This window comes from Lepidothrix coronata, unplaced genomic scaffold (assembly GCF_001604755.1).
Source record: "Lepidothrix coronata isolate B3197 unplaced genomic scaffold, Lepidothrix_coronata-1.0 Scaffold102, whole genome shotgun sequence".
In the NCBI taxonomy this organism is placed as follows: domain Eukaryota; kingdom Metazoa; phylum Chordata; class Aves; order Passeriformes; family Pipridae; genus Lepidothrix; species Lepidothrix coronata.
Genome location: NW_016690282.1, coordinates 2,803,887 through 2,823,644, shown reverse-complemented (window position 1 = coordinate 2,823,644; position 19,758 = coordinate 2,803,887). Strand labels below are relative to the sequence as shown.

The following is a 19,758-nucleotide window of genomic DNA, read 5'->3' as shown; positions in this document are numbered from 1 at the left end:
CACTGGCCACACAAACCCACCACCTCTCCCAGGCAGCTTTCAGCACTGACCACCACTTGGCTGGCCACCCCTTTATTTTAAAGAATGTCAAATGTTCAGCCTGCCAGAACACACAGAACACAGAGTTATAATTTGGCTAAGCAGGGCGCAGATGGGTTGGTGCGCTTGCTGTGATGTTGGTAAATTAGCATGTAAACATGTTTTGACTGAAAAAAACTGCAGAGCCATGCTCAGGAGAAGTTCCTGGGTGGCATTTAGAGTGCTGGGCAATCCATCTAGATGTGGCCACACTGACTGGGAGGGAAGAAGCATCATAATAAACATAAAAGGTCTGACCTGGCTTGCAGGGAGAAAGCCTGTCTTGAACTCCTCTCTTTTTCTGATGAAGAAGCTGCATGCTCTGGAGAAGAACATATTTTCTGGGTGCAAAGACATCAGACAAACAAAAGTTCTGCTTTCTGCCTCAGCTCTGGCATGATTACAGGGACATAAGAATCCCAATACCTCTTATACAATAATCTGGAAATAATAGAAGCTTAATTTCCAGAGATATTCTTTAAACCAGCCCCAGTCTGCCTCAGTGATCACGGCTGCAGGAAGTATATGCACAGTCTTCTGTTAGATATGGAGTGTATCCCTAACAGCAGCAAGGAAAAAATAAATGTTCTATTCACCTCCAGTTACCTCCATAAGGCTAATTCACAGAAAGTCCATGTATAACATTCATGCCCTTAGGTGTTTGGAAAGCATCTGTTTGAGCAAGGGATGCTAGCACTGAACCAAGTCTGCAAACACACCTGTGAGACACTCGAATTATCCCTCTGTCATCACCAAGAGCTTGCACAGTACCCATGTGAGGGCTGCCTTAATCCATGCGCTCCCCTGCACCTTTGTGCTAATGCTCGTGGACTGCAAACACAGAGAGTCAGTGCTCATGGGGAATGACGTCCCCTCTCCTTGCATGTCACCAGGCCCAGGGGAGGTAGAGCTGGGCCAGTGGGCTGTGGGTATGGTAGCCAGGGCAAGCCTGCACTGCTGTGTTGCTCTCGTGTCATGGGGACACATGGCACAAGAGAAGCAAGTTCCACGCATGGAGTAGGGGCTTCCAGGATCATCAACAAAAGACCCCAACTGACAAACTACTTCCATTAGGAGAGCACAGATTCTCGTCTTTCTTCTCTGTATGATAAATAACTGGTTTCATCAGCCGTGTCCTCTTTCTTTAAAACAAAAGTAGGTGCAATGAGTACTCAACCCGTCAGCCAATATACATGCTCAGCACAGAAATCATGGAATCATAGAATGGTTTGCATTGGAAGGGACCTTAAAGGTCATCCAGTTCCAACCCCACTGCCATGGGCAGGGACACCTTCTGCTAGACCAGCTTGCTGGTCCAGAAGAAGCTATTTGTGAAGAGCTTGTGTTGTCTCTTCTGGAGACAACTTTCTTCTTTCTTTTGTCTGCTTTCCTCTCTTGGTGCAAAGGAATAAATCCAAGCTGCTTCAGAGGAATTCTTCAGTGTTTTCCTCTGGATTTCTGTGAAGGAGGCATCAGAAGTACAGCAGGGGACTGGACAACTTCTATCAGGCTGGAAAATGATCTGCACAGGTGAGGAATAGGAAAAGATGCTCAGTTATCAAGCCCAAGGAGCTCTTCCCTGGGTACAGGTGACACTAGACTGCAGCCCCTGGAAGAAAAGGTGCAGAACAGTGGCCTGAGCATGGAGAAGGCATTAGCCGGGACAGGTAAGGGATTTGAAATGATTGGGACGGTCTGAAGGAGTGCCATGATTCAAAGCTTAAAACTGTTCCTGCAGGTCCATTATCTAGGTGAAGCAGAAGTTATGACTCATTATGCAGCTTTGCAGACAGGCTAGTATTTCACATTAAATTCATGGGACTTCTTCAGGCTATCCTGCAAAATGGCTCCTGTATGGAGCAATTTTCTAGGATAGGAAGAAATCAAAGAAATTCAGCTCAGATCTTCCTGTGAGAGACCTCAGTGGAGCTGATTTAGCAAATATTGTAGTGCTGGTAGAATGTCTTGGAAACCAGGAAGCCATCCTTCAGATGAACAAATATACCTGAGCCCAAATCCCCTGTGATATGAGTGAACCCAGGAACTTTTTGGGGTATCACTGTTAAAGAGAGGCCTTGAGCTACAAACCTGGGAGCTGGCTTTTACCCTCAACCCAAAAATGGGCTCAGTATCACTGACAGCATGCCAAAGAAAGACACTAGGATATTGTAATGGCAAATTCCTCCAAATCCTCTGGCTGAGCTTGTGTCTCTGGATCAAGACATAACAAGCAAAGAAAGCCAAGCCACACTTTGGATGGAGATGGCTTCCTATCTGGAACAGGAATAAGAGCAGGTCCTATGGGACCCTTGGGGCAGGTGGGCAAGGGACCGAGTGTAAGAAAGAAGGAGACAAATGATGAAGAAGAGACTTGGGTAAACAAACTAAAAAACATCCATGGGTAAATTCTGGAACTATCTGAATTATTTTCTTGGTATCACATTACACATATTTCTCTCAAGCCCCTTGGGAAAATAAGACATGCAATTTCTTTCTGGATCATCCTGGAAAAGGCGAGGCTGAAGCCCCCTGGATTGGGTGTGGGGGCACCTCAGGGAGGGTGGGGAGGGGGTGAGGCACTGTACGAAATCCCTGTGTCAAAGCGCCTGGGGGCCCAAGTGATGCACAAGGCACTCACTGTATGTCTGCATTGTCTCCTTCATAAAAGGGGCTGGGACTGGGAAAAAGGAGACAGTTTCCAGGATACTGGCCAGCAGCTGCTGGAATGCCCCGACCCCCCCAGCCCCCACACACTGGGGGGAGGAGAAATGCATTTGTGCCCTTTTTATTTCAGAGGTAAAAACAAGGGAGGTTTTCCTTTGAGGAGCCAGTTCTCAACTCCTTCACCACTTTTCCCCACTTTAACAATTCTCAGCTGTACATGATAAGGAATTTTGAGATGGACAAGTCCTGACTGCCCAGGGTATAGGGATGAGAAAAATCACTACAAATCCTAAGGTCTGCAAGCTGCTGGAGCTTTTGTCCACATCTGCTCTGGCCCAGAGACCTTTATGCACTGTTCACCTGTGGGATGAAATGGTTGGCAGTTTATATTTAATTTGTAGTAGTGCCTTGGGCCAGGGCTGGAGAGTGTCAGAATATTGAAGACGGATAAGTGTGATGGATGTGTGCTTTGACACATCAGAAAACAAGGTTGGAATTAAAGGTTAAATGGACCACAGGCTAGTGCAGAAAGATAAAAAGGGTATTCACACTGTACATACAGACAGTGAGGGACCAAGAGGTAAATTTCAGGTTTGGGTTGGGTCAAAAGGTAACCTTAAATACACTGATACTTTTCCAGGAGCTCCATAAAAGTTTCCACTCCATCCCCAGGACACAATACTGCTGTGATCAGCTCTGTGCCTCCTCAGGGCAAGGTCACCTTGCTCTCGGTGTTGTCATCACTTGGCTTACTGTAGCCACCAAATGGAGAGCCAGTTCTGCAGCACCGCAGGTATGTCCTCTGTGTCCAAGGTCAGGCCGTGGGAACAGACTTCTTTTGTTGCCTTCTGGGAGGAACCATAAAACCCAGCCCACTCTGGTTACTGTAAAACCATCTCTAAGGCATTATTATTATGGGATCACACCAAGGGAAGAAATGACTCTCCAAAGGGGTTTGTATTGGGCTCTGATGGTGGTATGGGTTAGGTTTTTTTTGGATAAAGGAAGTCCTCGTGATGAGGTCCTTGATGGTCCCACCCTACAGGGCTGGGAGGATTTTCTTGGCTTGAACACACACAGAAAGGGAAGCTCTGTGGCAGGAAGGGAGAAGGGTTTTTAAAATCTTTTGTGAGTCTTCTCTTTCTCTGAGGGAACTGAAGGCCTGTTTTCGAGGAGACCTGGGTTGGCAAGCCACCAGCACTTTAATGATCACAGACCCAACCATTCAGGCCACTCTTTCTATTCAAGGAATTATGGAGTCCCACACAATACTGACCTCCCAGCATCTTCCTGTGCCACCTCCTGCTTGTCAAAAAGGGGTAATCAAAGCCATCCCCCCTCATCCAAGAGAAGAAGCACTAGTTAGTGCAGCACTATTGCTTTTGGGCACAGCTTTTTGGGCTTCTATGAGCTGTCAGAATAGGAAAGACACTTTGTTGTAGGTCTGGTCCCCCACCCAGGCTATACTGTGGTCACATTCCTTCTGGTCACAAAGAGCTGGGGCCAGGGGGGTAGGGCAGGGGGGTAGGCAGTGGAGGTTGGGTACTGCCTAAAGTACAAAATGAGGCAGCAATTTTATTTTGTGTATTATCAAAATAATGCATTTCTGGAATATTTCCATGTTGCTAAATTTAGATGGTGTGGCCTGGAGCTGTTTTCAAGGGGTATCATTTTTGTTGAGGATTTGGCAATATTTTTTTCCAGCCCAATTCTGTTCTCCCTGAACTTGAGGAGCAGGAGAACTGGTCTAACTTGAACCAACACTGGGGCAGGACTGCGGACTTTCAGCCAGAAGAACTCTGTCTCACAAACCTTGAGAAATCTATCTGAGGGTTGGTTTGGTTTTTTAAAAAAACTACGCAGGACATTCTGAGGTTAAATTCTATGCATTTATAGGAACTCTGGTAAAGCAATTAAGGTCCGAGATTTGACTTGCATTAGCATAGTTATAACCTGGTGGGGAATGTTTTCCATACTCCTTGTGTCTATTTTTGTAATGATACTAATCCTTTACATTTCTGTATCACTTTTCATTACGGGGGCTAGATCCCAAGCTGCTTTACATATGCAGGACAAAAATACAGACAGACAGGACGGTGATATACCTAAAACAGACTGGAAAGCGATGTGATAAATGCAATGTCTTGAATATTTTTGACAGTCTTGCCTCCTTTTCACCCCTGTGCCTGTATACTAGGGAATACAGAAACTCTTCAGGCTGCTTTCAAGTGTGCACATGTGCACAAACACACATACACCCGTTTACCACAAACTTACCTCCTCTTTCCCCTTTCCCTTTCTCAAGAAGCAGAATTTGACAATAATTATAGGAACAGAAATCTTCAGTACTGGGTAGATGTGGCTAAATGATGAAAATAAAAGGGTTTTTCAACCAGATTTGTGAAAACGTGAATTTTATCCCTAGGGTTTTTTTAAATTATAGCTGCATTGCTGCACAGAACTTGTGAAATCTTAAAAGGTCACCACTGTGTAAAAAAAGCTAATTCATAATAACTTATTGCCCGTTACCACTATGTTAAAAGATCTGGGACTTCTTAGCAGGAAACATAGACAAAACTTTGCAATTTAACCAGCAAATTCCTAAGTTCAAGCTTGAAGTCCAAAACTTCCCATTATATTTAAATGAGTTGGGTACAGAAATATTTCTCTTAGTGGGAGCCTTAACATATCACCTTCAGCCTACTGAAAGCATGAAATGACTCATGACACTTGTTGAATATTTTTGAAAAGGAATTCCTTGAAAAAAGAAATTATGATTTAAGAACTCCCATGTTACTAAAAATCAGTATTAGAGTGTTATTATATGACCAATCTTATTTTTAGGCAAATGACGTGCTTAAAGCTCAGTATTGTCCTGTATTATCAGAAGTAAACATTGGTTTTATTTGAAAAAAAGTTGATAATTTCCTCTGAACAGTATAAAACAGTAATCCTGTCAAATCAGTCCATAATTAGACCTGAATAATGACATTATTGTTATACAAAGAACCATTTCAGATGTATTAAGAGGATTCCATTCAGTATTAACCACAGTTTTTCTCTTTCTTCATCTTAAAATTTTTGGAGACAGGATGTTCAGGCAGATTTGGCTGTCAAGTAAATGGGAGAAAAAACAATGCAATTTTGTGACTCCTAACATGTCCTCTGTGGCTTATTTGTTTGGTGAAATATGCATGTCACAATCCTCTCACATAGAACTGCTGTACATAGGGTTACATGTGTTTTGTGCAAGACAGCACGAAGCACTGCTAGCTCTTGGAACGGACTGAAATATGGACAAAACACACCAATGACTTTGAAAAGCGGCATGAGCTACTTCACAAATGTACCTAAGATATCTAACAAACGCAACAAGAACAACTTTGTTATGCTGACTAGTCCAGGAAGCGATGCTTTTAGCATTTGTGGTTAATAGGAGCCTTAGCTGTGCTTGATCACTTCCCCAATAAGCTGTTTAAACATGAGGCATTAGGCTAGAAAGCTGAGCACTTTCACAGAGGATGGGGGTTAACAATTCTCAGCACTAAATCCTGTTTGATCTGCTGAGAAATTCAATCCAGCAAGAGCACAATTTTACTTAATAGCACGTCGGGAGGGGAGGTTGCCAGACGTGGGATGTTTTCCTCCTGGCTGAGATTGGGCTGCCAGAGCTGGCCTGTATGCCACTGCATGGAGTTCTGCTGTCCCCCTTCCTCATGGTCCTGCTCCCTTTTGCAGTGTGTTTAATACAGGCACATTTATTCATGTGCGAGCTTCTTATTTTCTGGCAGCTGTTGTAGATGAGTAGGTGAGTTGTGGATGCATTTTTGGAAGTCTCCCAAGGCACAGATACTCCCAGCCCACAAGAAGGAGCCTCATTCTCCAGGTGGAGGTTCCCAGCTGAGAAATGTACCATTAATGACTGAAGAGAAGCCAAGCTTTTCCCTAGTGTGCTGATGCACAGGTACATTCACTGATGTGCATGCTTCTGAGGGCTGCCTGTCAAAGCCAAGAGCACAAGGCAGCTATAGTGACAGTATTTTCCTCTTGTGCACATCTTCCACATGGTGATTCACTGCGTGCTTCCTTGCAGTGTGCTAGAGCTGTATCTTGGAGAAGAATGGAAAATTTGTCAAAATGTTGCCACTTTAGCAGAAAGCTGGGTGAGTTCCCTTGCTTTTAATAGAATGTACCTTTCTTTTACTGCTGCTAATGCAGAAAGCAGCTGATCATATTCTATGGAACTCACATTATTTTTATAGTACTTTGTCTTTGTAATAAACCAGAGACATATTGCATGTCAAGAACCGCAAGGGTTTTATGGCAGAAGACAAACCATGGATTACCATGGGTGCTGTTTCCTTCCTCCAGGCCTCTGGGAGAAGTTGATTGCTATACTGTACCATTAGAGACATAGTAGCTCCCTGAAAATAGAAAGGATTGCCCTTTGTCACTTTAAAGTGCATTCAACATGCACTTGCCTATTTGAGTTGTTAGAGCCTTTTGTCATGCACTTGTGCAGCACCTCATCCTAATTCACAACTGCAGCTCTTTGCTGTAATACAAAGTGATGATAAATTAATGTCTGGCTTGGCAAAACTGCTACAGTCTCCAATTCTGAGAAAGTGCTTTCATTTGGAGAAGAGAAATCAAATGGCAGATTCCACTGTCTCTCACCCTTCCTGTCCGTGAACAAGCTAGTCCTTGTTGTAAACCCTGTGTAACTTGCTCTGGGGGAGGAGGCACTATAGAAACACCCCCACCCTTAAAATAAAGGCAGTGCTTCAGTAGTTATTTCTTGAGGATTTTTTTCTAGTAAACTGTTTCAAAGGGAGAAGGAATGGGTTTCTCGAAAACCAAATACAAAAGTTTCACAGGTAGCAAGAACCAGAGCAGGCGGAAGTGAAATGAGTTGCAAACATGATGCTTCTTCTAAACACAAAATCACCAACACAGAACCAAAAAATCACTATTATTCAGCTTCCAAAGTCTGGGACTGTCTCTGTACATGATAAAGAGTAGACAGACAGAATCCCTAGATAACCAGCTTCATCAGCTGTGCTCTCACAAGGCAAACTCTGCTTTCTCAGGCTGCTCAGCCTGAACTCACATAACACCCTGGCTGAGACCAAGAGGATGACTTGCATTGCCCAGAAGTACCTTACCAAAAATAAACATCCACGGAGCCATGGAGCCACTTCTCTTCAGTGCTGCTCTCAAGGGCTTGCTGAGTTTCCTGGAGACACAAAAATCAACTGCCAAGTACCACTCCTGGCCCACTGGAGTGGTTGCATTGGTACGCTCTCTTAGAAAGGACCGCGTGCTGCTGCCTTTAGGCTGGGAAAGTTTCCAAGCATGTATTTCTGCTCATGCTACAAAGAGCCATGGCAGGCAAGGGTTAGCAATGTTCTTTCCTTGGTTTTCACATCATACACATATCAGGGTATAGTAATGAATTCATACACTAATTTTATGCAGTGCCCTCACAGGCTTAGTAAAGAGAGTAAAGGCCAAGGGAGCCTTGGCAAGCAGATTTGACACCTGCAAACTTGTAGATATGGGCACAGAGCAAGGATAAATGAAAGGGGTATCCCATCATGTCTAGAAACTGCTAAGTTATAGACAGCAGAGGGACAGCCAAGGCAGCAGGATGCGTGGAGTACTTACATGAGGGGAGGAGTGAAGACAGTGTGGGTAGCCATAGGTTCTCTTTATATATCCCAGCTGCTGTTTCCTTGGCAAGCTCAGCTCACAGACCACAAAGTCTGTATGACAGAACAGCAGCTGGGAGATATAAAGGCAGAGATTTGAATGTAGTGTGTATTTTAAAACATGAAAACACTGCAGCAGAGTCCAACCCCTCCTTGTCCTTTCCTCTGACTACCTTCAGCACCATTAATCTCAAGTTAAAACTAGATTGGCCTTTGAGCTTGGGCTTTCCTCTCTGATTTCAGTGTTTGGACTACACGGTGCCAGCTAAGCCCCAGATGCTAGAGTTGTGCATCAAAGGCACTCTCATTCCCAGATGGAGGATGCTATGTTAAGGGACTGCCACCTGGCAGCGTCCTCAAGGAACTGCAAAAACACTTCACAGAGGCTGAGGTTAGTGAGACTTGTGGGTGCACCCAGGAAAGAGAGATCAGATCTGGTTGAGCCAGACTGAACTATCTGGTGTTAAGGGGCTGTTACCGTGACAAACACGAGGTCAGTGGAACATATGATATGACAATCACCTTATCAGGGATTTTCCCACTCAGTTAAAAAGTTGTTCTTCCTTTGAGAAAAATCCCACTGTTTTCCCTCTCTTACTTTAAGTTGGCTGAAGACAGCTGACCTAGTTGTACTTAGTCATGGTCCCTTTTTGAGTAAGAGCAAAGCTCTTGACCTGTGAAGATACACCCAGGGAGGCAGGTGTCACCTTGTCTCCACTCTTCTGGTTAAGTAGAGAAGACCAAAGGTGAAAACTGTACTGAAGAGTGGCGTGGGATGAAAAGAACAATAAAATAAACCTCCCTTGGCCAAGACCTTGTAACCCAACTTCTTTAATTTTGAAGTCTTCAATGTTGCCTCCTCACCTGTGCTACTCTCACCTTTTTTCTGTGTTGTGACAAGCTGGCAGATGAAACAAAAGCAAGCAGTAAGTAATTTCTCTAAGATTTCAGAAGACTTCAGTTGTCCTACCCTTTGGAGATGGTCCTTTGCTAGCCAATATCATAGGAAACAAACTTCTATGCTTTTGTTTGAAAAGAGACCTGCATAAACAAGACATATTTGAGGCCTAGCTGAGCTTGAGAGTCTTTTGCCAATAGTTATTGCTATGCTTAGTGGGTGAAGGAATCTTGACCAGGCAGCAGTAAGCTTGCTTATCTTTTCATAATTTATGTAGAAATTTTCAGACAGAGGAAAGCTCAAGAGAGATTGAGAGTTGGAGAGACTGGGTCCCTTTTAGTGTTCAGAGCCAGCACAAACAGTGGGTTAAGGTCCTAAACCACAACACTAAAACACCTTCAGCTGTGACCTCTTAGGACCACTGCTAGATGTGACAACTTGGCTAAGCCTGCTGGGTAGAGAATGCCCTATGTGCACTCATATATTGAGGCTACGAGGAAGCTGATCAATGAATACCAAATGAACATTTCTTTCAAGAAAGATATGAAAAAAGCCTACTCTGCCATTTATGCAAGTCATCTGACAGGAACCAACCTGGGGCCAGAGCCGGTGACCTAGACATGAAGGCAACTGTGTACCCCACTGCAGATTATCTGTGATTCCCAGATCCCTCTATTCCCCAAACATTAGGAAACTGAATTCAGTAGCAGGACTGCTGATGCCTTACCAGTCCGTGTGTGCATCATCAATCACCAGGAGGATCTTGGGTTTCTGGACCACAGGTGGTGTGGGGCTGACCGAGTGATCGATCAGTCCTGCAGCTGCTTGTGTGGTTTGCTTCATGGCACTGGAGATGGAGCTGAAGATGCTGGTGCCAGTGGAGGAAGAGTGCGAGGGTTGAGGTGGCTGTGGATGCTTTCTCTCCGTGGCAGGAGAAACTGGGGAGCTCGTGGAGCTGTCAGGGCGCTGCAAGTCCATCATGTAGCCATTGGGCAAATTTGCCACAAAACTACTGTCTGAGAGACGCCGCCGGAGGAAATTCATTGTTGCAGCGTTGTATGGAAACTTTCTTAGCAAGAGCAAGGCTGAACAATGGTGTCACCAGTCCTGGGGGATGTCTCTGTGTCCGTGTAGGTACCTCCTTACACTTCAGGCAGGCAGACTTTCTCCGTTGAAATCCTGATGGAGAAATATACCTTATTTGTTCACCTGTATTTTCTTTCTCTCCTATGGGAAGAGAATCAAAGACATATATGTGAGATACATACTGTGAGATTGAGATAAGAAAAACCCTGTTGGCTTCTTAGATGGGTGCCTTAATCAACAAGAGAGGAAAGGACTACTGGTTGCTATGCAGTATGCTACACTGGTACAGTCAAACAGGTAGGACAAAATATGGTTCACAACTCTCATCCCCCAACATTTTCTGGTCAGTACTACCAGCTTGCACTACCTTAGGGGCTAACAATTCTATAGCTATTCAGTGTGGAGAGAGAAAAAATTATTCTGATCATAAACGTTAATTTTAAAAAGAGAGACATTAATTTCTGGTATTTTGTGTGTTAAAAATAACACATGCTTGTTATAGAATAATCAGCAAATGATGCAAATGAATGAAGTTGTATTATCTTTGGCAGGTTTGTAAGCAGGGCTCTGAACTTTAGGAATCCTAAATTCATATAGCGTGTAAACAATAAATAGTAGAAAAATCCCTATACACCTTTTGATCAAGTGCAGTGGCAGCTTCAAACTACTCGTTTCGGTCCCTTCTGCTCTCTGCACTTAAAATTTGACTCTGAGCCAAGTGCACGCTGGTGATTGGTTGCTAGATACTAGCAGGCTATCTGATTTTTGCAAGTTCACTTGTAGGATTTTTGCAGGTACTCAAAACTAGAAGTTTGGCCGTCTAATCCTTCACATATTTTTTCCCTCTGTTGTCTTTTTTTAGGAAGAAAGATCTCTCATTCCACTCATCACTTCAAGTGAGAAAATGAACATTGTGAAATGTAAGTATTTGACTCTTCTCCCTTGACCACAGTATGATGTCTTTGTTTTTACTCTGAGTACTAAGTATTTCAGCAGTTAAATAATCTCATAGTTTAAAGAATTTTTCACCTTTAGGCACATCCCAGAAAACAGATTTCCGCAGTAATTTCCCAAGAAATTTTTATCTGCTGAGACAGCTTTTGAGTCTTGTTTGATGAGATTTAGGGGAAAAACAAAAGAAAATTATTGCTGGTAAAAAAGATATGTTTTTCAAGACATACATATCTGCAGTAATGAAAATAAGAGTTCTCCCATACATTAAGTGAAATGAGTCACATGCACTCTTCATATCATTGTTTAAATCATTCCCTAACTACATCAAGTCTTTTTGAATGATCTCCTACAAATACTGGAGCTCCTTGCCTTCACGCAGTTTGGTCTCCCTTACTGTTCATGCTCTTGTCCCAAACTCTCTTTGCCTTCTCGTGGCAGAAAACTGTCTTTTCCAGCTGGCCCAAGAGAGCTCAATGTCTGTGAATCTCCATCCTGGAGCTGTGAGTAAGAGCTCATGGAGCAACCAAATAGCTGTCTTATAATAAGCTTTCATTTATTGTCACATATAGGGATTTACAAAGCTTTACAGATGGAGGATTCGAACCTACCCATGTCTGTCCCCCTCATAGCCCCCAAACCTTTAGGGAAGCTCAGATGAGCCTACATGCAAATAATCAAGCTGCAAAGAGCCCCTTGGCACATGTGCCCCAAATCTCATCATCCATCACCACCCCAACCCCATGGGCATAGGATTCATCTGGAGCAGAGGGCTCCCTGCTGAAGCTGCTGACATTGGCTTATTAGAGTAATTTTTCTTTTGATTTCTCAACCCTGGCAGTGCAAGTCCTCTGACTTTGCTGGAGCCTGGAGGTAGTCTTTTCCCAGGGCATAGCTCAGGAAATCCTTAATGACTTCCTGCCACATTTACAGTCGATAACGTATCTTGAGGCATTGTGCTGACTTCCTGCCTGGTCCTGGCACGCCCGGTGACTGCACAACATCAGCGAACACACACACCAGTGAGCACTTTGGTAGCACTGACTTGTTTTTGCAGCACTCGTTCCAAAAAGAAGGTAACAGATAGTATCCATGAGTTATGAGCTGCTTGCTCACCTCATATATACACCCACACAGCACTTGGCCTACCCTGTCCTACCGCAGTAACTGCAAGTGCCAGCACAGAGCCGTCTCCTGTTTCCTGTCCGGGATGATCCTAGTGGTAGAGCCTACAGGGGTTTTGGGGGATTTATACACTACAGACTGGGTAAAAATGTGCTGCGCTGTTCTCTGCTCAGGAAACTGTGTGTTCTACCTTGCTTGACACTAATAAGCAAAATCCCCTCTCTTGAATGACAGTCCACTTAAGAGTAGGTCCAGTCTGGGTTAAGAGGAACATCCCAGAGATTTGTTTACTGTCAGAAGGGATCCAAATGAGTATCCCATTACTATGTACAGCAATTACGTATGCTCTCTTCTGGGACTTTGGTGTTAACTGGCCAGACGTGGGATATAAGTTCAATACTGGTCTTGGGAGAAGCATCTTTACACAAGATGCCTGCCCCTTGCATGCTTTGCACTGCATCGCAGAGCTGCTGGTTCCTGCTGTGGCAGCTCTCAGCCACGGGAGGGAACCTAGCCCCAGCCATACAGGCTGGACCAGGCTCTTTTCACAAGCCTGGGACAGGGTCCATCAGGACTTGCATGCTTGTGAAGGTGCGTATCCCACACTGCCAAGTGCTTGCATGGCTGCTTTCTCCTCTGTGAGACTTGCACTCTCCAAATGAACAGGGGTATCTTGCAAAGCATCAGCCAGTAAAGCTAAGGGCAGGTATCTCTGCTCTGCCCTGCACTGAGGGAAGAAGGGCAAAGAGGCATGTGGCATAGGGTGTACCAAGGCTGGGTAGGATCAGAGTACTCCGTGATGTGCCTGGAAGACACACAGGTTTCCTCTGCAACCAGGCTTCCCAAATTGTGACCAGTGCTCACACTAAACAATATATCATACTTATTGCAAGGCTATGATCACTCTCTTCTTGGACCCTTTCAAACAGCAATATTTACAGTGACCATCATTTTTTTCCAATAGGGATTTAGTAGTGGAAGATGTTGCCCGAGAGACACTGGGAGCTGGCAAAATTCTCTTGTCTAGAGAATTTGGGACATTGCACTTAGTCTGGCCTTTCCCTCTGCCGGCTGGCACTGTCTCCACTAGCTGCTAAGACTGGGCTGCATGCTGTTGGCTTGGGAAGGAAGGAGAGAAAACCTAAGCAACTGATGTCATGAGGAAATCTCCCTCTGGCAAAGTATGCAGAGGCTAAATTCAAACAGCACGACAGTGCTGCAGCAGAGAGTAACCCCTGGCTCCACTTCGGGGTTCCTGTCAGGATCTTCAACTTTAGGTATCTTAGAGTGATGGCACAGGCTGTCCTCCTTTCATTACATACATTTTTCTAATGATCTGAGTAATGTAATTAAAAGAGATTTTATTTTTTTTAAATGAGGTTATTGGTGGCTTTGCTGTATTGGTTTGTCAATTGCTATTAGTACTGCCACAGAGGAGATCTTTTCTGCAATGGGAGCAGTGTAACCTCCCAGCAGTTTACGCTGCTCTGATTACTGGAAAACCTCATGGCCTGCTTCTGCATCCTGCACACTTGCTGTTATTTAACTTTCAGCAGTAGGCATTTTCATACAGGCACAGGCTGAGTGGGTTAGGACCTAGTTTTCCTACCGCTTGAAACTCCCCTTGGAATTCCTGAAGGCTCAGCACGTCAGGCCAAATCTGGCTCTGTGCAGCTCTCATGCAGCACTGCATCCACCCCGTGCACATAGAGAACCTACCCTAGCAAGCGAGTGGGGCTGTAACTTCAACAAAGCCAGGAGCCTGCATCTCCATCAAAAACAAGACAGATCTGCTAAGTTGTATTTTATCACTCCAGAGCCACAGGTAGGAGAGGTGCTGGCTCTACACCATCAAGTTGTACCTTGCTTGTGTACACCAGTGTCTTCCTATGCATCACAGGGAGATACATCACAGGAAAGTAGCCCCCTGCACAGCTGAAATACAGACCATGGCCTGATTCCAGGCAAGGCAACAGTTCTTGGGGAGTTCCTCTAGTTGCAATACAAGCAGCTGCTTCTCACCCTACAGGAGTAATCTGCTGCTGTGTGAAACAGATGCTCCTGAAAGCTAGCTGGGAAAACAGGGCATCTGGGCTGTGAAGCTGCAGAATGGGGATCTGGGCTATACTTCAGAACTGGGAAATAATAAATGAGGCATAGCACAATGAGTGAGTCCCAAGGAAAGGGAGCAGGCAAGGAAGTGAGAGGAGGAGAGGAGGAGAAGGCATAAGCAGAAAGGGAGGAATTAAGCAGGAATCAGCTTCACCAGGAGACAGTGCAGGAACACAGAAATCCTAAAAATGTGAGCACCGCCAGGAATCAAAAGGAAACAATGTCAGCAACTAAATGAAGCAAGAGTAAGGTCAATTAGAGTTGACCTTGAAAACAACAGCAAAGAGGCTGGCACCATCAGCCACTTACACTCAGTTAAACTTCCTGGCTGATATTTTTGGAAGAGCAAGGGAGGATATGCAATCTACTCACTTAGCACATTGACAGCAGCCAGGCACCTACCTGCTTTCTCTCAAGGATATAGTACATGGAGATACAACTTATCTCAGAAAACCTGTTGACATGTGTTGGAAAACAAGAACAAAATGTTCACTTAAACCTCTTGTCGGGTTACTTTCTGATGTGCGGTAGCATCCAGAGGGAATCAAACTCAACTGGCTCATAGCTGATAGCTGTTAACCACGCTTAGATTTCCCCCGAGCTTGTTATCTTATGCTGTTAGGTAATGAACTGACACGACCATGCCAGCTGGTGTCTGATTACTGCTCTTGACAGCCTCAACAGAGCAATGCTGGGGGTGGCAAGATGGAAAACCAACATGGGAAGATTATCCTTCCACCTCACCATAAGGGACTTCACACTTGTTTCTGCCCCATGGTGGATGGTAAGGTGAGGGGATGCTCCTCACCTGGCAACAACCATTGACTGATACCTCTCACATACATTTTGTGGATAGTCTTCAGCATACCTTCAAGTTTTAAGACATTCCCATGGGTCCCTTTCTGCCTTCAGGCATATTGACACAACATGGGAGTCAACTTCTGTGGAGGGACAGCAGTATTAGGGAGCTCTAAATCCAGCTGGATGGCTTTCTTCTTACAGTTTATTTTTATAAAGTGTATTTTCCGCATTTCTAGTATATTTTAAAAAAGGGGAAAGGAAGAGATTACTTATTATTGTCAAGCTTTCAGTGTTTCACCTTGAATGGCTTCAGCATTTCCAAGCTTGCCATAGCCTAGCATTTCTTGGGAAGAACTGAAAGTAGAATAAAACAAGATATTTACCTCATTTGCCAGAGTTCTGGACTCAAGAGGTTCACATGTTTAAACATTTCTTGGTATTTTTCAGCATCAGCTGAAATTCCATAAACTGGGAGATTACAACAACATAGGTTAGAAAATGGAAAAGGAAAAGGATACTCCACCAAATACTATTTTTTAAACCTGAAGCATATACAAAAAGCATAAGAGTCAGAAAGACTGTAAGTCATCCAAAAGAACAGAGGAAAACAGAGTTTCTATGCTGGTATTCAGTTTGCTGGGAGCTTTCCCAAGCATCAGCAACACAATACAGCTCCAGTATAGACACTGGTTTAAATTTTCCAGAGCATGTAAAACTACATGCAAATTCCACCTAAAATCAGAGGGGTTTATGCATCCCAGTGCCACATGCACTTCTGAAAGTCATGTATCTACTGTGACTGACACCAGCAGAGTCATACTGTATCTTTTGAGCTGGTTACCAGAAATCAGGACCCTGCAGCTGGAGGAGGTGCCAGGGCAGGGGATCAGAAACAGCATGCCATCAGGACAATGATACTATCCAGGGCCTGAGTCTCCTGCTACGTGTTAGACGGTTTCTTGCCAGAATCGTAGAATCACAGAATTGCATGGGTTGGAGAGGACCTTGAAGATCATCTAGTTCCAACTTCCCTGGGCACAGGGACACCTTTCACTAGACCAGGTTGCTCAGAGCTCCACCTAGTCTGGCCTTGAACACTTCCAGGGGTGGGACATCACCAGCTTCTCTGAGCAGCCTGTTTCAGTGTGTCACTAACCTCATATTAAAGAGTTTTTTCCTAATATCTGATCTAAACCTACTCTCTTTTAGTTTTTATAAACATGTGCTCTTTCAGAATTCCATTTACTTCCTAAATTCTTTATTACCTTTCACAGCAGCAGTGATTTCCTTTGGAACTGTGTTTTTTAAGGATTTTTGCAAGAAGTCAGTGTCTTGTGCGTTCAATTTCTCTATTTAGAGATATCGTCAGAGATGGCAGGATGTTTCTTTGTCAGAAGCAAATCACTTCACAATGTTCAACATGCTTCATTAGGCCCCTGATTCATATAAAGGTGCAACGATTCCATTGTCTTATTGCCACATTCCTGTAAACCTATTAAAAAAATCCTCTCATCTTGCTTGGGTGGCTATTTAACCGGAAGTCTAGGCTTCACAAATCTTATTTGTATTTTCAGTTTGCAAAGCCGTCAGTGCTTTCTATATAGCAGTTTCATGATAGGGGGTTGGCTTTATCTCCTAGAGATAATGGGTGTGCACATACCAAATTGAGTGCAAATGGAACCATTTCCCAAGAGCTACACCCTGAACAGAAAATGAGTCAGTCTGTTTCCTCTGTTGCCTATTATTTTGTCATGACAAGTGAGGAAAAGAAGATGGGGTAAAAAAAAAATCTAAAATGACAAAATATCACTGTAAGATGATCAGACTTTCAAGTAGATTGCGAAGGACAATTATTAAAGCCATGAAAAATAGTGAAAAATTTTCTAGTGAAAAATAAATCTGAATATTATGATAATACTCTCTGGCTTTAATATCTCCCAGAACAAATTTTTATGTGCTACTTCTTGGAAACAATATATTATTTCCTCATTTTATTCTCGCTTTGGAAATCCTGTTGACACCTAATAGCTGTGATGTTCTCTCAGTGGTAATATCCCCTTGTCAGTGAGCTTATGGAGGCCTTTTGTAGCCTGTCTCTGTTCAGTATCAATGCTTGCTTATCAGCAAAGCCAGACCCAGCTCAACTGGAGCAGGCAGTATGAGGAAAGAAATCCTGTGCTAATCCTTGAATACTATAGAGCCATCTCCATCTGAAAGTCAGTTGAGTTGGCATACTGTCTCCATCTCTTGTTTCCCAAGAGTATTGTGGTCATTCCCACCGCAAGCAATAGTGACACTAATGCTTCCATTAAGGCTAATACTTACACACTTACACTTACTCCTCACCATTATAGTAGAGAAAAGCAGGAGACAGCAGTACAAACCTGAGAATTTGTAGAGATAAATGCTTTGCATATTAAGTAGATGAAGTTGTAAGAAGGAAGGCTCTAAAGCCCCCGTCTCTTTCCTTCCCAAGCTTGGATTTGATGCCGTTCATGTTGTGTGTTATAAGACATACTTCGAGTTTCCTGCAGCAACTGTTCAAGTCCTGATTTCATGGTGATAAGAGTGAAACTGGCACCAGACAGGCCATTAATAGAGCAGGGATTTCCTTCAGCTGAGAGATATACTGCTTTGAAGAGTGCTGATCTGAATAAAATCAAGAAGCTGGGTGTATTTAATATGTAGGGCCTGCCAATATGCATTAGGGCTCATCCAGATAAGAGATGCCTGAGGGACTGACAACTCACAGGGTCTCAGAGGAAACTACAGCGGCTTGCCCAGTGCTAATGGAGCTCTTGTCTTGATTATGATCACATACTCTTCTTCATTGCTATGCCATTTTCTTTATACTGTATTTCACTTCTGCCACAATAGACTGGTTATTCAAAATGCAGGTAAACAAAATATTTCATTACTACAGAGTGAACTAGACATGTTGTGGGAAAAAAGTGCTATGGGCTGTGAAAGGGAAGAAACAATTCACTAAGAAATTATAATATACATAAAATAGATAATTATCAATTAACTGATGACTATAAGAAGGATTTTCTGTTTGGAACGCAAATTGTATGACTTTTGATATGTTTATAAGAAAAAAATCGATTGCATAATTCCAAATAACAAATCTTCAAACGCAACTTCATAATTCCTGCAATGCTTCAATGCTTCTAATTCATTTTAAGATGTCACAAAAATTCCATTTCTTTCCTAGATTTTTTATGCTTCTGGGGGCTAGAAAGTTTTCCTCCAAACATCTGAAGTCTTCAAACATCTGAAGTTTTGCTACCATTTGCACCCACTTCTGGTCTCCCTCTTGCATAATTTTCTGCCTGTTTGCCTATCCATTCTTTGTACTGAAGCTGGATGGTGTACAAGCTCTCCATAACTGGCTTCAGACACCAGAAACTATGTTTAGGCAAAAAGTACCAGAAAATATGAGTGTGGGAACCAGATTAGGTTCTGGACCCGGACAAAGTCCTGAGAGATCAGGCTAATGGGCTGGGCCCAGGGATGGAAATAAAGCACAGTTATGATTTTAACAAAGTATTCTGTTATCAGCTTGGGGGACGGTCACTCACTGTCAGTGCCTTGGTTTCCTCACTTAAGAAGACAAGCTTCCTTTTGCAGAGTGCAGGGGAATTGCAAGGCTCTTCTCACACACCTCTATGCTGCCCAGCATGAGCAGCTTCAAGAGCTCTGGTTCCCCTGCTGATCAATAGCTGAATTACAAAGCTTTTAAGGGTTACAAAATTGGTCAGCCTTATTTAAGAACCCAACCACCAAATCTTTCAAGGGCTGGCAAATATGTAGCCACCATGACTGGGGGGGAAATAAGGTTTCTTGAAGGAAAAGAATGTGTCGCTTAGAACTGTTTTGCAACAGGGAATATAAAGGACGAATCTGCACAGCTATTGTGGGTTCTCCTTCTCCTATGCTTTCTGAACTTCTTTCACAAGGAAAGAAGAGAAGGAAGGGGAAGAGGGTGTGGTGGGGGAAAACAGTTTTCCCCCTGAAGTTATAAAATGGTAAAACCCCAGGGGGTGGTGACCCTTGAGGTTTTTACCCAATGAGCGCTTTTGGAAAATATAAACGTATCACAAGCAGAACAGAAGAGAAGGTAGTTGTAGTTGTTGTTGAGGAAGTAGCTATGTTGTAAAGCCACGAGGAGTGAGGGCTGGAGCCCCCTGGGGAGGGCTCTGCTTCACCCCCCCAGCCCCGGCTGGGGGCTGTAGGGACTTGGAACAGTGTTAGACTGGGCTAAGTGCCTGTAGCTAGAAAGCTGAAGGAGTTTTCTCCACCTTGAGTGGGCAGCAGGAGCAGTGGCAGAGA

General features: G+C 43.8%; 1 protein-coding gene across 1 annotated transcript in view; it reads right to left on the bottom strand.

Moving 5' to 3' along the window:
* SYN3 (synapsin III) overlaps positions 1 to 19,758 on the bottom strand; it is a 205,202-nt gene that overhangs the window by 167,931 nt on the left and 17,513 nt on the right. The window contains exon 3 of the mRNA XM_017823373.1: positions 10,079 to 10,578. Coding sequence (XP_017678862.1) covers positions 10,079 to 10,395 — 317 coding nt within the window. The 5' untranslated portion in view covers positions 10,396 to 10,578. The remainder of the gene's footprint in view (positions 1 to 10,078; positions 10,579 to 19,758) is intronic.